General features: G+C 40.3%; 1 protein-coding gene across 1 annotated transcript in view; it reads right to left on the bottom strand.

Moving 5' to 3' along the window:
* Positions 1–14,154, bottom strand: part of LOC126602262 (uncharacterized) — an 85,920-nt gene that overhangs the window by 62,954 nt on the left and 8,812 nt on the right. Inside the window, exons 3-4 of the mRNA XM_050269096.1 lie at positions 13,331–14,098; positions 5,842–6,550 (exon numbers count right to left, since the gene is read on the bottom strand). Coding sequence (XP_050125053.1) covers positions 5,842–6,550; positions 13,331–14,098 — 1,477 coding nt within the window. The remainder of the gene's footprint in view (positions 1–5,841; positions 6,551–13,330; positions 14,099–14,154) is intronic.

Below are 14,154 nucleotides of genomic sequence, written 5' to 3'. Positions count from 1 at the left end.
CGGCCAAGGATGACCAAACCTTGCCGCCACTACCTAGTCCTCCTAAACCGTCCCCAACCACCAAGGTAAGTCCCAATTCGACTTTTTCTAGTTCTATTCCACTAAATGTGCCCTTTCCTGGCAGGTTTAGGCAATCAAAGAAGGAAGAAGCCGAGAAGGACATTCTAGAGACCTTTCGGAAAGTTCAAGTCAATATCCCGCTCCTTGATGCGATTAAGCAAGTCCCGAGGTATGCTAAGTTTTTAAAAGAACTTTGTACAATGATGTGAAAATTAACTTGACACACAAATTAAACCCTATGGATGACAATTGTAGTATATGAGCAAATAGGGATCGTTCTAACCGGGGATTAACTAGGGATGCTAATCAATGTAAAACTGACTCAAGAACATAAAAATATAATGTAGAACACTAAACTAGACTCAATTAATGCAAAACTAGGGTTTAAAACACCTAAACAAACTAAAAACTCAAAACAGCAACTAGAAGGCTCAAAACTGCCTAAAAACCACTTTCTGGGCAGTTTTGAGCACCTACACTACTTTGGACGAATTTGGACTATGACTTGACTCAAAACACTTAGAAACACAACTAAATGGATTTCTAACTAATCTAACCCTTTAAAATAGATGGGGGAATGATTTTGACGAAATTAAAACTTTAAAACTCAAACTTTAAAAACAAATGTAAAGCAAAACAGATTGTGATTAAATAGAATGGTGAGAAGCTAGTTAGAGGGTTCCTTATCCACACATGAACATATGCATACAACTCAATCTCCAATTACTCTTTCAACAAACCATGAATGACAATGCCCCAAATTAACTAGATTGCACCAATTAATTCTCAGATTTCCCTAGATTCATTGAATTGAATGGAATACGCATTACAACCAAATTATTCTTCTCAAGGACCCTAACTATGGAATACGCATGATAGAGACACATATCAAAGATCATTAAGTTCAATGGAAATCATAAGCATTGACGAGGCATTCATAACTATGGGATACGCATGTTACTCTTGCCTAGGATTTACTTAACACAATCGTGACTAGCGACTTTCACTACTTATGAATATAAGTTAATAACGATTAGGTGAAATTCCCTTATATCCTAGCATCAAGTTTAGGCATGCAAATTAAGTGTCGACCCTCAACCCACATACATAAACAAGTTATCAATCAAATAGATAAGTAAATCACATTCACAATTTCTGAAATCATAATTGGAAGAAATCAAATCATATAACACATATGTCCATGGCTTCAAATTCACCTCTAACTAAAAAGAAATTAGTTCCACATGTTTAACATAATTGAAAAGCAAGTTAAATTAAACATGAAAACAGAAACAAAGAAAGAAAGAACTCCAAACACTCCACTAATGGCAGATTGCATGTGCAAGGTGTCTTCCTCCTTTGGGCTTCACGGCACTCCTTCTTCCTCCTCCAATGGTGGCTGCACAAGGTGGTGATGGTGGTGGAAAGGTGCGGCTATGGTGGATGAATGGTTATTTGAATGGAAGGTTGCGGCAAGGTTGAATTTGGGCAGAAAGTTGGGAGTTTGGGGATGGAAGGCTGCGGCAAGAACTAGAACTAGGGTTTTGGCGTGTAGAATGAATATGGGAGGTGATAGGTTCGGCCAAAGGGTTTAAAGGAGTATATATAGGCACTTCAAACCCTAGCAATCAGATTAGGGTTAGAGATGGGCCTTCATGAATGCCTTGCAAGGCAAGGAAATCAGGTATTTTGGGGCCCTAGGTGCGGCAGAGATTAGGGAAATCAGATTTGGAAATGGGCTAGGGTTTAGGTGCGGCATTAAGTGAGGATCCAAGATGAATTGGGCTAGGAGGGTGCGGCCTTGTCCAAGAGGTAGGGATGGGTCGTCTAGAAGCCCAAAGCCAAGAATAGAAACTCTCGAAAATGGAAACCTCCAAGAATAGAAACTTCCAACTTTAGAAACTTTAGTTGCCAATTCCGACTTCTTTGTTCTTCACTTTCATTTCTTCATTTCTTACGCTCCCTTGACCTTCAAACTCGTCCATTCCTTGTGCTCCAAGCATGTACTTTTCAATCCAAGCTCACTTTTGCTCTAAAAACTCCAATTTGCCAACTTTTATGTATTATGCCCTTTGAACCTGAAAACGCATGAAAGTAGCTCAAAAGACTACTTTAACTAAGAAAACATAACGAAAATGCATAAGAACTAGCTAACTAAGGTGCATAAATATGCTCCTATCAAATTCCCCCACACTTAGCTTTTGCTAGTCCTCGAGCAAAACAAAGAAACAAAAGAAACAAAATGAAACAAAACAAACAAAAACAACCTAAACCTTCCAACATTTGCCTCAGGGATTTCCAATGCACATGACAAATTAAAAATCATCATTCCCACAGTTTTTAGCCATCTTTACACTTAAGCACATACTTAATTATAGTTACCACGTACTAGTTCGCATTTAACCAAGTAAAACATGATTTTGAATGTAGTAACATGCCTTAGAGAATTTGCTCAAATCCTCACTAGATATGCACTCAATTTTCACACAGATTTTCTGACTACACACCCTATACTAGTTATATGTGAGAAGATTGATGTAAATATGAAAACGAATGCTCACATATGTTATAACAAGGAAAGCTTTTTCTGAATTTAATAAGCATGTATATGATCTCATGAAAGGAATGCTACTACTTAGACGCGAGAACCAGTGACACCATATGCTCATACCAATCCCAAACTCCACAAATTGAAATACACAACACTCAAGATAGAAGTTAAGGGTTGTAACGGGGCTTGGGGTATTGGCTAACAAAGAAAGGTGAAGGGTAAACAAACGTTCTTAAAACAATAGTGAGCAAAGCAATGAAATTGACACTTAGAATTCACTTTTGAATGCAAAAATCAACTTTTAAACTCAAAGGGGAAATTCATGCAACACTTAGGGTCAAATTCACTGTTTTGGACCCATTCTTCAACAACCAACACCTTAGAGCTCATTTTCATGCTCTTTCAACTCTTTTTCACACTTTTCACATTTTTTTTTTCTTTTCTTTTCTTTTCTACCCCATGCCTCATTTAAGACTTTGGCACACAATACACAAGGCTCACTTTCCCCCACACTTGTTTTCTGCACACCCTTGATCAAAAGGAATTCATTTTAAGTCATGCTTACTATGCTTTAAGAACAAGGGTATGGATGGTCCTAATCTAGGCTAGGTAAGGATAACGTGGGTTAACAAACAATATAGGCTAAACAAGGCTCAACGGGGCTAAAACCTACAAAACAAATGTATGGAATGAAGGCTTTTTGGCTATGGTGGTACTACTAAACAACTTCATCTTGAATACGTGTTATGCAATTCAATGAAATGTTTTGAATGAAATTGGCATGAGTTCTAGCATTTGGAACTAAAGTGATGAAACGCCTTCTAAGTAATAACCAAGCAAAGAACAGTGAGATCATGCAACGACTTTAGAAAACAAGAATGCACAGATGTTAACTCTCCAAATAATGTTTAGGCTCAAGTCTCACAAGGTTGTAGCGTTAGTTTGAGTTCCTTCCTTCAAACATGTTACAAAAACTAATTTTTTTTTTTCTTTATGATTACATGTGAATTCATAAGTTATAACCACAACCAAGCATAAACCAAGAGTAAATCAAACTTTCATCCATGTTTATAACTCTCTTTAACAGTCATGCAATTAAAAACCGAATCCTCATCATTGTGTTGGAAGGTACCCTAAGACACAAACAAACACACAAAAACAACTCTTTTTGGGTTTTTTAAAACAAATTTTCAAATTTTTATGGTATTTTCGGATTTTTGAATCAAAACGCATTAAAACACACCAAAACAACCTAAAAACACCTAAAAACAGCAAGAAACAACATTGGGAAATATGAGTGAGAAAACCCTACGAATTTGCATCAAAACACTTTGGTTACCCCCCCACACTTAAACCAAACATTGTCCTCAATGTTTTAAGCATAGACTCACACAAAAACACATAAACAAACAAACAAACACTAACAACCGAACATGGCAGAAACGAAATAAACAACAAAGAGAAGGGTTTAGGAACGCAAATCTGGAATTGGAGTGCTCGCTAGGTCTTCCTTTGTCGAATGCATGGGTTGCCTCCCAAGAAGCGCTTGCTTTAACGTCTTCCAGCCGGACGGTACCTCCGTTTAAGCTTGACTATGTGCCACGGCATGGAGGGGTACCTCCTCCACGACATGCTCCTCAAACATCTCGTAATAGGGCTTCAATCGATGCCCATTCACTTTGAATTCTTGTTGCGTCCTTGCACTCTTGATTTGCACTGCACCATGAGGGAAAACATTAGTGACAATAAAAGGACCAACCCATTTGGAACGCAACTTACCCGGAAACAACCGAAGGCGAGAATTGAACAACAACACTTTCTGCCCAATAGAGAACGTCTTGGCACGAATCATCTTGTCATGGAATGCCTTCGTTTTCTCCTTGTAAATCCGGGCATTCTCATAAGCTTCATGTCGGATTTCCTCAAGCTCGCACAATTGGAGCTTCCTATGTAAACCTGCGGCATCAAGGTCCAAATTAAACGTTTTGACGGCCCAATGTGCACGATGCTCTAACTCGACGGGAAGATGGCATGGCTTCCCATAGATGAGCCGAAAAGGTGACATCCCAATGGGGGTTTTGTAGGCAGTGCGATACGCCCACAATGCATCGTTTAAACGCAAACTCCAATCCTTCCTCGTAGGCCCCACGGTCTTCTCAAGAATTTGCTTGATTTCCCTATTCGAAACCTCGGCTTGCCCGCTCGTTTGAGGATGATAAGGTGTGGCCACCTTATGCGTGACATTGTATTTCTTGAGCAACGCCTCGATGGTTCGATTACAAAAATGGGAGCCTCCATCACTGATGAGCACGCGTGGCATTCCGAACCTTGCAAAAATGTTAGTTTTCACAAAATCTGCAACCACTCGAGAATCATTAGTTCGGGTGGCTTTTGCTTCCACCCACTTCGACACATAATCCACAGCAAGTAATATATAAAGAAATCCATGTGACGAAGGAAAGGGACCCATAAAATCAATACCCCAAACATCAAATATTTCAACACTAAAAATGGGGGTTTGCGGCATTTGTTGTTTAGGACCTATATTGCCCGTTCTTTGGCATCTATCACAAGACATGCAAAATGTTCTAGCATCCCTAAAGATGGTAGGCCAATAGAAACCACATTCTAATACCTTAAGTGCTGTTCTATTAGTGCCAAAGTGTCCCCCACAAGCATAAGTGTGACAAAATGTTAGAATAGTATTAAACTCAGAATCGTGCACACACCTACGTATAACTTGATCAGGGCAATATTTCCATAAATACGGGTCATCCCACACATAAAACCGTGCCTCTTTCTTCAATTTATCACCTTGGTGTTTAAGTAATTCACTAGGAACATGTTTAGACACCAAATAATTCACCAAATCAGCATACCACGGTTCACTTACCTTGACGGACATCAGTTGCTCATCTGGGAATGTCTCCATGATAGGTACGGCATCCTCCTCATGTACCATACGGCTCAAGTGGTCAGCCACCACGTTTTCACTTCCCTTCTTGTCCCGGATTTCGATATCGAACTCTTGGAGAAGAAGCATCCAACGAATGAGTCGTGGTTTGGCCTCCTTCTTGGTGAACAAATACTTCAATGCTGCATGGTCAGTATAAATAATAACTTTAGTACCGAGCAAATAAGAACGGAATTTATCTAAAGCAAATACAACAGCTAGAAGTTCTTTTTCAGTGGTGGAATAATTCAATTGTGCATCATTTAAAGTCCGAGAGGCATAATAGATAGCATGCGGCCTCTTGTCCTTCCTTTGCCCCAAAACAGCTCCTAATGCATAATCGGAAGCGTCGCACATAAGCTCAAAAGGAACGCTCCAATCCGGTGGAACTATGATAGGGGCCGAAGTTAGCATGTCCTTTAGGTGATTGAACGCCTTCTCACACTCCTTGTTGAAGGTAAACGCCACATCTTTCTGGAGGAGACGGCAAAGAGGGTTTGAGATCTTGGAGAAGTCCTTGATAAATCGCCTATAAAATCCTGCATGACCAAGAAACGAACGAACCTCTCGAACCGAAGTAGGAGAGGGTAAGTAGCGTACAAGATCTATTTTCGATTTATCCACTTCAATTCCTCTTTCTGAAACAATATGCCCTAGAACTATGCCTTGTCTAACCATAAAGTGACATTTTTCCCAATTAAGCACTAGGTTAGTTTCTACACATCGTTTCAAAATTATTGTGAGATTTTCCAAACATCCATCAAATGAATCACCAAACACACTGAAATCATCCATAAATACCTCAATAATTTTTTCCACAAAATCTGAAAAGATACTTACCATACACCTTTGAAATGTGGCCGGAGCATTGCATAAACCAAAAGGCATGCGACGATAAGCAAAAGTACCAAAGGGGCATGTGAAAGTTGTCTTTTCTTGGTCATCCGGCGCTATGACAATCTGATTATATCCAGAATAACCATCAAGGAAACAATAAAAAGAATGACCGGCTAACCTTTCAAGCATTTGATCAATGAACGGCAAAGGGAAGTGGTCCTTCCTTGTGGTGGCGTTGAGCTTCCTATAATCAATGCACACTCGCCAACCTGTTTGGATACGGGTCGGCACAAGCTCATTCTCGGCATTCTTCACCACGGTCACTCCGGACTTCTTTGGAACACATTGCACCGGTGACACCCAACGACTATCAGAGATCGGATAAATCACTCCACAATCAAGAAGTTTGATAATCTCCTTTTTCACAACTTCCATCATTGGAGGGTTGAGACGGCGTTGAGCCTCTCGAGTTGGTTTAGCCCCCTCCTCTAGAAGTATGCGATGCATGCACGTAGTTGGGCTAATTCCCCTAATATCGGCCAAAGTCCACCCAATGGCCGTCTTGTGCTCTTTCAACACTCGGATCAACTTCTCCTCCTCTATGGCCGTGAGTGATGAAGAGACAATGACGGGCAATGTCTCATTGTCTCCCAGAAAAACGTACTTTAAATGATCGGGTAACGGTTTAAGCTCAAGTACGGGTGCCTGAATCACTGAGGGTAACATCTTATTAGTGGAAACTGGAATTGAAATTGGGTTAGAAGGCTTACCATGGTGTTGAGGGAGTGACTCAAGGGCAGCCACTATCTCGGCCTCATCCTCACTTCTAGGCACGGCAACACCATTTTTGTGCCCAATTCCTTGTGCAATTGTCGTTTCAAGTGTATCCCTCTCCAAACAATCGAGAAAATCCTGCGCCAAATCATCAATTATATCAATAGAAAAGCAAGAATGATCGTCCTTAGGAAATTTAATACTTTCAGAAAGATTAAAATCAATGACTTCCCCATCAAATTTCATCGTTAAAGTTCCTTTAAAAACATCTATCTTGGTGCGGGCTGTTTTCATGAAGGGCCTCCCTAATAGAATCGGCAATGGGGTAGAATGGGGTGAATCCTCCATGTCAAGCACGTAAAAGTCCGCTGGAAAAATCAAATTACCAACCTGCACCAAAACATCTTCCAAAACACCCTTTGGGTATGCATTAGAACGATCGGCTAATTGAATTATCACACCATCATTTTTAAGCTCACCTAAGTTCATAGATGCATAAATCGAGTATGGCATGACATTAATCGAAGCCCCTAAGTCTAACATGCATTGTTCAAACTTAGTATTACCAATAACGCACGGAATTGTAAAACTACCCGGATCTTTGCATTTAGGGGGTAATTTCCTTTGTAACACAGCAGAGACGTTTTCACTTACTTGGACCACCTCTTTGTTCGCAATCCTTCTCCTTGTTGTACAAAGTTCTTTTAAGAACTTAGCATACCTCGGGACTTGCTTAATCGCATCAAGGAGCGGGATATTGACTTGAACTTTCCGAAAGGTCTCTAGAATGTCCTTCTCGGCTTCTTCCTTCTTCGATTGCCTAAACCTGCCAGGAAAGGGCACATTCAGTGGAATAGAACTAGAAAGAGTCGAATTTGGACTTACCTTGGTGGTTGAGGACGATTTAGGAGGGTTAGAGGGTGGTGGCAAGGATTGGTCATCCTTGGCCGTGGCTTTTGCTCTTTGTGCCTCCTCTTGCATCAACTTGTCCTCCTCGTCTTGACTTGATTTGGATGTATTTGAGTCAGCTCCAACCTGTTTACCACTTCTCAACATGATGGCCTTAGCGGTTTCAAATCCTCCCTTCGGGTTCACAACGGTTGAACTAGGCAATCTGCCTTGTTCTCTAATTTGCCCCATAAACTCTGCAATTTGACCCATTTGCTTCTCCAAGTTATCCACCCGTTTGTCTTGGATTTGTCTCTCCTTATTTTGAGTTTGTACTTCCTGCGTCAAAGTAGTAAGTAACTTAACAACTTGATCATTATCCAAAGACGTACCTGAGGTTGGTGGGGCGGTTTGCACTTGGTTTTGATTGGGGACGAATGGCTTTGTATAAAAGCCCGGTGGTTGCTGCCTAAATCCTCCTTGTTGTTGGGGTTGTTGAGGATCCCGCCATTTGAAATTGGGATGGTCCCTCCACCCCGGATTGTAGGAATTAGAGTATGGATCATGGCGTGGTTGATTTTGGTTCCCAAAACCCACGGCATTGGCAGATTCCCAACCCCCACTCTCAATCAATTGAGGGCATTGATCATTGGCATGTCCTTGCATCGAGCACACGCCACACACACTTGGTCCATGAATCTTCATTCCCTCGGCCAACTGAGAAACAATAGAAGTAAGGTTAGCTAATTGGGATTGAATCTCGGGCATAGAACTTACCTCATTCACTTGTGGCCGTGGGGGGTCTCTTTGTCCAACACCTTCGTATTGTTGTGCATTATGTGCTCGGTTGGCAATTAGAACTTTTGCAGCCCCTGGAGTCTTATCCACCAACGCTCCTCCCGCCGAGGCATCAAGCATTTGGCGTTCCATGGGAAGGAGTCCTTCGTAGAAGTATTGAATGAGTAGCTCCTCCTTCATTTGATGCTGTGGACAAGAAGCAACAAGTGATTTAAAACGTTCATAATAAGAAGGAAACGATTCACCTGGGTTTTGTTGGATGCCACTAATCCGTTTCCTCAAGAGAATGACTCTTGAAGTTGGGAAAAACTTCTCCAAGAACGCTCTTTTCATACTATCCCAAGATGTAACCGTTCCGGGTGCTAACTCGTAAAGCCAATCTTTCGCCTTTTCCAAAAGTGAGAATGGAAAGGCCTTCATCATCAGAATACTCCCGTCAACATTGATGGGTGTCATGCTCGAACAAACAACCTCGAACTCCTTGAGATGCTTGTTGGGATCTTCCATGGAAAGCCCATGGTATTTCGGAATGTGGTGCAACAAGCTTGACTTCAACTCAAATTCGTCGGTCTTGCCTTGGGCAGCCGCGGGGTATTGAATGCATAATGGTGCGGCATTGGTCAACCCCGAGGCCGAAAGCTCTTTGATGGTCCGATTATCCGCGGCCATAACTTCTTCTTCCTCTTCTTCAAACTCAGATTCGGCCTCTGAACTTGAACTAGGTTCACTAGGTTCGGGATGCCTCCTCTTTCTTCTCAAATCACGTTCAAAATCGTCGTTAAAGTCCAAGATGTTTGCATGCACAGTTTGAGAACTCCGCGTCATGCACTAGTACCTACACCAAGAAAACAAAACAAAATCAGAAAACTAGGTAAATTAAATCAAGACACACGGCAACAACACAAGGGATTAGCAATTTTGCTAATCCCCGGCAACGGCGCCAAAATTTGATGTGAAAATTAACTTGACACACAAATTAAACCCTATGGATGACAATTGTAGTATATGAGCAAATAGGGATCGTTCTAACCGGGGATTAACTAGGGATGCTAATCAATGTAAAACTGACTCAAGAACATAAAAATATAATGTAGAACACTAAACTAGACTCAATTAATGCAAAACTAGGGTTTAAAACACCTAAACAAACTAAAAACTCAAAACAGCAACTAGAAGGCTCAAAACTGCCTAAAAACCACTTTCTGGGCAGTTTTGAGCACCTACACTACTTTGGACGAATTTGGACTATGACTTGACTCAAAACACTTAGAAACACAACTAAATGGATTTCTAACTAATCTAACACTTTAAAATAGATGGGGGAATGATTTTGACGAAATTAAAACTTTAAAACTCAAACTTTAAAAACAAATGTAAAGCAAAACAGATTGTGATTAAATAGAATGGTGAGAAGCTAGTTAGAGGGTTCCTTATCCACACATGAACATATGCATACAACTCAATCTCCAATTACTCTTTCAACAAACCATGAATGACAATGCCCCAAATTAACTAGATTGCACCAATTAATTCTCAGATTTCCCTAGATTCATTGAATTGAATGGAATACGCATTACAACCAAATTATTCTTCTCAAGGACCCTAACTATGGAATACGCATGATAGAGACACATATCAAAGATCATTAAGTTCAATGGAAATCATAAGCATTGACGAGGCATTCATAACTATGGGATACGCATGTTACTCTTGCCTAGGATTTACTTAACACAATCGTGACTAGCGACTTTCACTACTTATGAATATAAGTTAATAACGATTAGGTGAAATTCCCTTATATCCTAGCATCAAGTTTAGGCATGCAAATTAAGTGTCGACCCTCAACCCACATACATAAACAAGTTATCAATCAAATAGATAAGTAAATCACATTCACAATTTCTGAAATCATAATTGGAAGAAATCAAATCATATAACACATATGTCCATGGCTTCAAATTCACCTCTAACTAAAAAGAAATTAGTTCCACATGTTTAACATAATTGAAAAGCAAGTTAAATTAAACATGAAAACAGAAACAAAGAAAGAAAGAACTCCAAACACTCCACTAATGGCAGATTGCATGTGCAAGGTGTCTTCCTCCTTTGGGCTGCACGGCACTCCTTCTTCCTCCTCCAATGGTGGCTGCACAAGGTGGTGATGGTGGTGGAAAGGTGCGGCTATGGTGGATGAATGGTTATTTGAATGGAAGGTTGCGGCAAGGTTGAATTTGGGCAGAAAGTTGGGAGTTTGGGGATGGAAGGCTGCGGCAAGAACTAGAACTAGGGTTTTGGCGTGTAGAATGAATATGGGAGGTGATAGGTTCGGCCAAAGGGTTTAAAGGAGTATATATAGGCACTTCAAACCCTAGCAATCAGATTAGGGTTAGAGATGGGCCTTCATGAATGCCTTGCAAGGCAAGGAAATCAGGTATTTTGGGGCCCTAGGTGCGGCAGAGATTAGGGAAATCAGATTTGGAAATGGGCTAGGGTTTAGGTGCGGCATTAAGTGAGGATCCAAGATGAATTGGGCTAGGAGGGTGCGGCCTTGTCCAAGAGGTAGGGATGGGTCGTCTAGAAGCCCAAAGCCAAGAATAGAAACTCTCGAAAATGGAAACCTCCAAGAATAGAAACTTCCAACTTTAGAAACTTTAGTTGCCAATTCCGACTTCTTTGTTCTTCACTTTCATTTCTTCATTTCTTACGCTCCCTTGACCTTCAAACTCGTCCATTCCTTGTGCTCCAAGCATGTACTTTTCAATCCAAGCTCACTTTTGCTCTAAAAACTCCAATTTGCCAACTTTTATGTATTATGCCCTTTGAACCTGAAAACGCATGAAAGTAGCTCAAAAGACTACTTTAACTAAGAAAACATAACGAAAATGCATAAGAACTAGCTAACGAAAAGTGCAGAAATTAACTTTAAAACACAAGGGAAAGATTTAAACAACTCCTTAGGGCCGAATTCATTGTTTTGGACCCTTACTTCAACAAACAATACTTTGGAACTCTTTTTCTCAACTTTTCAACTCTTTTTCACACTTTTCATATTTTTTTTTTCTTCATTTTTTCTTTTTCCACGAATTTTTTATTTTCTTTTCTCTTTCCACACGTGCCTATGGCACACAAAATCACAAAGAAATACTTCCCCCACACTAGTTTTCTGCCAACATAAATCAAAAGGAATTCAATTTGAATCATGCTTTACTATGCTTTAAGAACAAGGGTTTGGATGGTCCTAAACTAGGCTAGGTGAGGAAAACATGGGTTAACAAATAACGAAGGCTAACAAGGCTCAATGGGGTTAAAACCTACAAATCACAATGACATAGGTCACACGGCTTTTTGGCTAAGGTGGTGGTCACTACACAACTTCATCTTGAATATGTGTTATGCAAATCAATAACATGCTTTGAATGAAATGGGCATGAGTTCTAGCATTTGGAACTAAATGATGAAACGCCTTCTAAGTAGCAACCAAGCAAGGAATAATGAGATCATGCAACGACTTAGAAAACAAAGAATGCACAGATTTTAACTCTCCAAATAAGCGTTTAGGCTCAAGTCTCACAAGGTTGTAGCGTTAGTTTGAGTTCCTTCCTTCAAGCATGTTACAAAAACTGATTTTTTCTTTTATGATTGCATGTGAATTCATAAGTTATAACCACAACTAAACATAACAAAGAGTAAATCAAACTTTCATCCATGTTAGTCACTTTCTTTAACAGTCATGCACTTAAAAACCAAATCCTCATCATTGTGTTGGAAGGTACCCTAAGACACAAACAAACACAAAAACAACTCTTTTTGGGTTTTTAAAACAAATTTTTCAAATTTTTATGTAATTTTCGGATTTTTACTTCAAAACACACTAAAACACATCAAAACTGCTCAAAAACACTTAAAAACAGCAAGGAACAAGTCTTCAAGTTTAGGGTGATAAAATCCCACGAATTTGTATCTAAAACACTTAGTTACCCCCCCATACTTAAATCAAACATTGTCCTCAATGTTTCAAGCATAAAATCACACTAAACAAAAAGAAACACACAAACAGCAACTAAAACAACTAAATAGGCAGATTCGAAATAAATAACAAAGGGAAGAGTTTAGGAACGCAAATCTGGAATTGGAGTGATTCCGTGGTCTTCCTTTGTTGCATTGCATGGGTTGCCTCCCAAGTAGCGCTTTCTTTAACGTCGTACAGCCGGACGAAAAGCCCATTCACTCTCCATTTGTGCCCACGGCACCCAAAGAAATATCATCCACGGTTTGTTCGACAAAGTTCTCAAAATATGGCTTCAAACGATGTCCGTTCACTTGGAATTCATGACCTGTTTTGAGACTTTGAATCTGGATGGCACCATAAGAAGATATGTTAGTAATAACAAACGGTCCAATCCACTTAGAACGTAACTTACCGGGAAACAACCGTAAACGGGAATTGAACAATAGCACTTTCTGCCCAATTGAGAATGATTTCCCACGGATCATGTTGTCATGGAAAGCTTTGGTCTTTTGCTTGTAAATGCTTGCATTATCGTACGCCTCAAGCCGTATCTCATCAAGCTCATTCAATTGCAATCTCCTTTGACTTCCTGCTTCCTCGAGGTTCATGTTAAACTTCTTAATGGCCCAAAGTGCTTTGTGCTCCAATTCAACAGGAAGATGGCACGCCTTGCCATAGACAAGTCGGAAAGGGGACATCCCAATGGGGGTTTTGTACGCCGTACGATACGCCCAAAGTGCATCATCTAACCGTAAGCTCCAATCCTTCCTTGTTGGCCCCACGGTCTTCTCTAGGATTTGCTTGATCTCACGGTTAGAAACCTCGGCTTGCCCATTAGTTTGAGGATGGTAAGGTGTAGAAACCTTATGGGTGACACTGTATTTCCTCAATAACGCTTCAATAGTCCGATTGCAAAAGTGTGACCCTCCGTCACTAATGATCACTCGTGGCATTCCGAACCTTGCAAAAATGTTAGTTCTAATAAAATCTGCAACCACCTTAGAATCATTAGTCCGGGTGGCCTTGGCTTCCACCCACTTTGACACATAATCAACCGCAAGCAAAATATATGTAAAGCCATACGAAGAAGGAAAAGGACCCATAAAATCAATACCCCAAACATCAAAAATTTCAACATTTAGGATAGAAACCTGCGGCATTTGGTCCTTTGCACTAATACCACCCATTCGTTGGCATTTATCACATGTTAAGCAAAAAGTTTTAGCATCTTTAAAAATACTCGGCCAATAAAATCCACATTGTAACACCTTAAGGGCTGTGCGT

This window comes from Malus sylvestris, chromosome 2 (assembly GCF_916048215.2).
Source record: "Malus sylvestris chromosome 2, drMalSylv7.2, whole genome shotgun sequence".
NCBI classification, from domain to species: Eukaryota; Viridiplantae; Streptophyta; class Magnoliopsida; order Rosales; family Rosaceae; genus Malus; species Malus sylvestris.
Note: the sequence above shows the minus strand (reverse complement) of the source record. Positions and strands in the feature narration are given on the sequence as shown.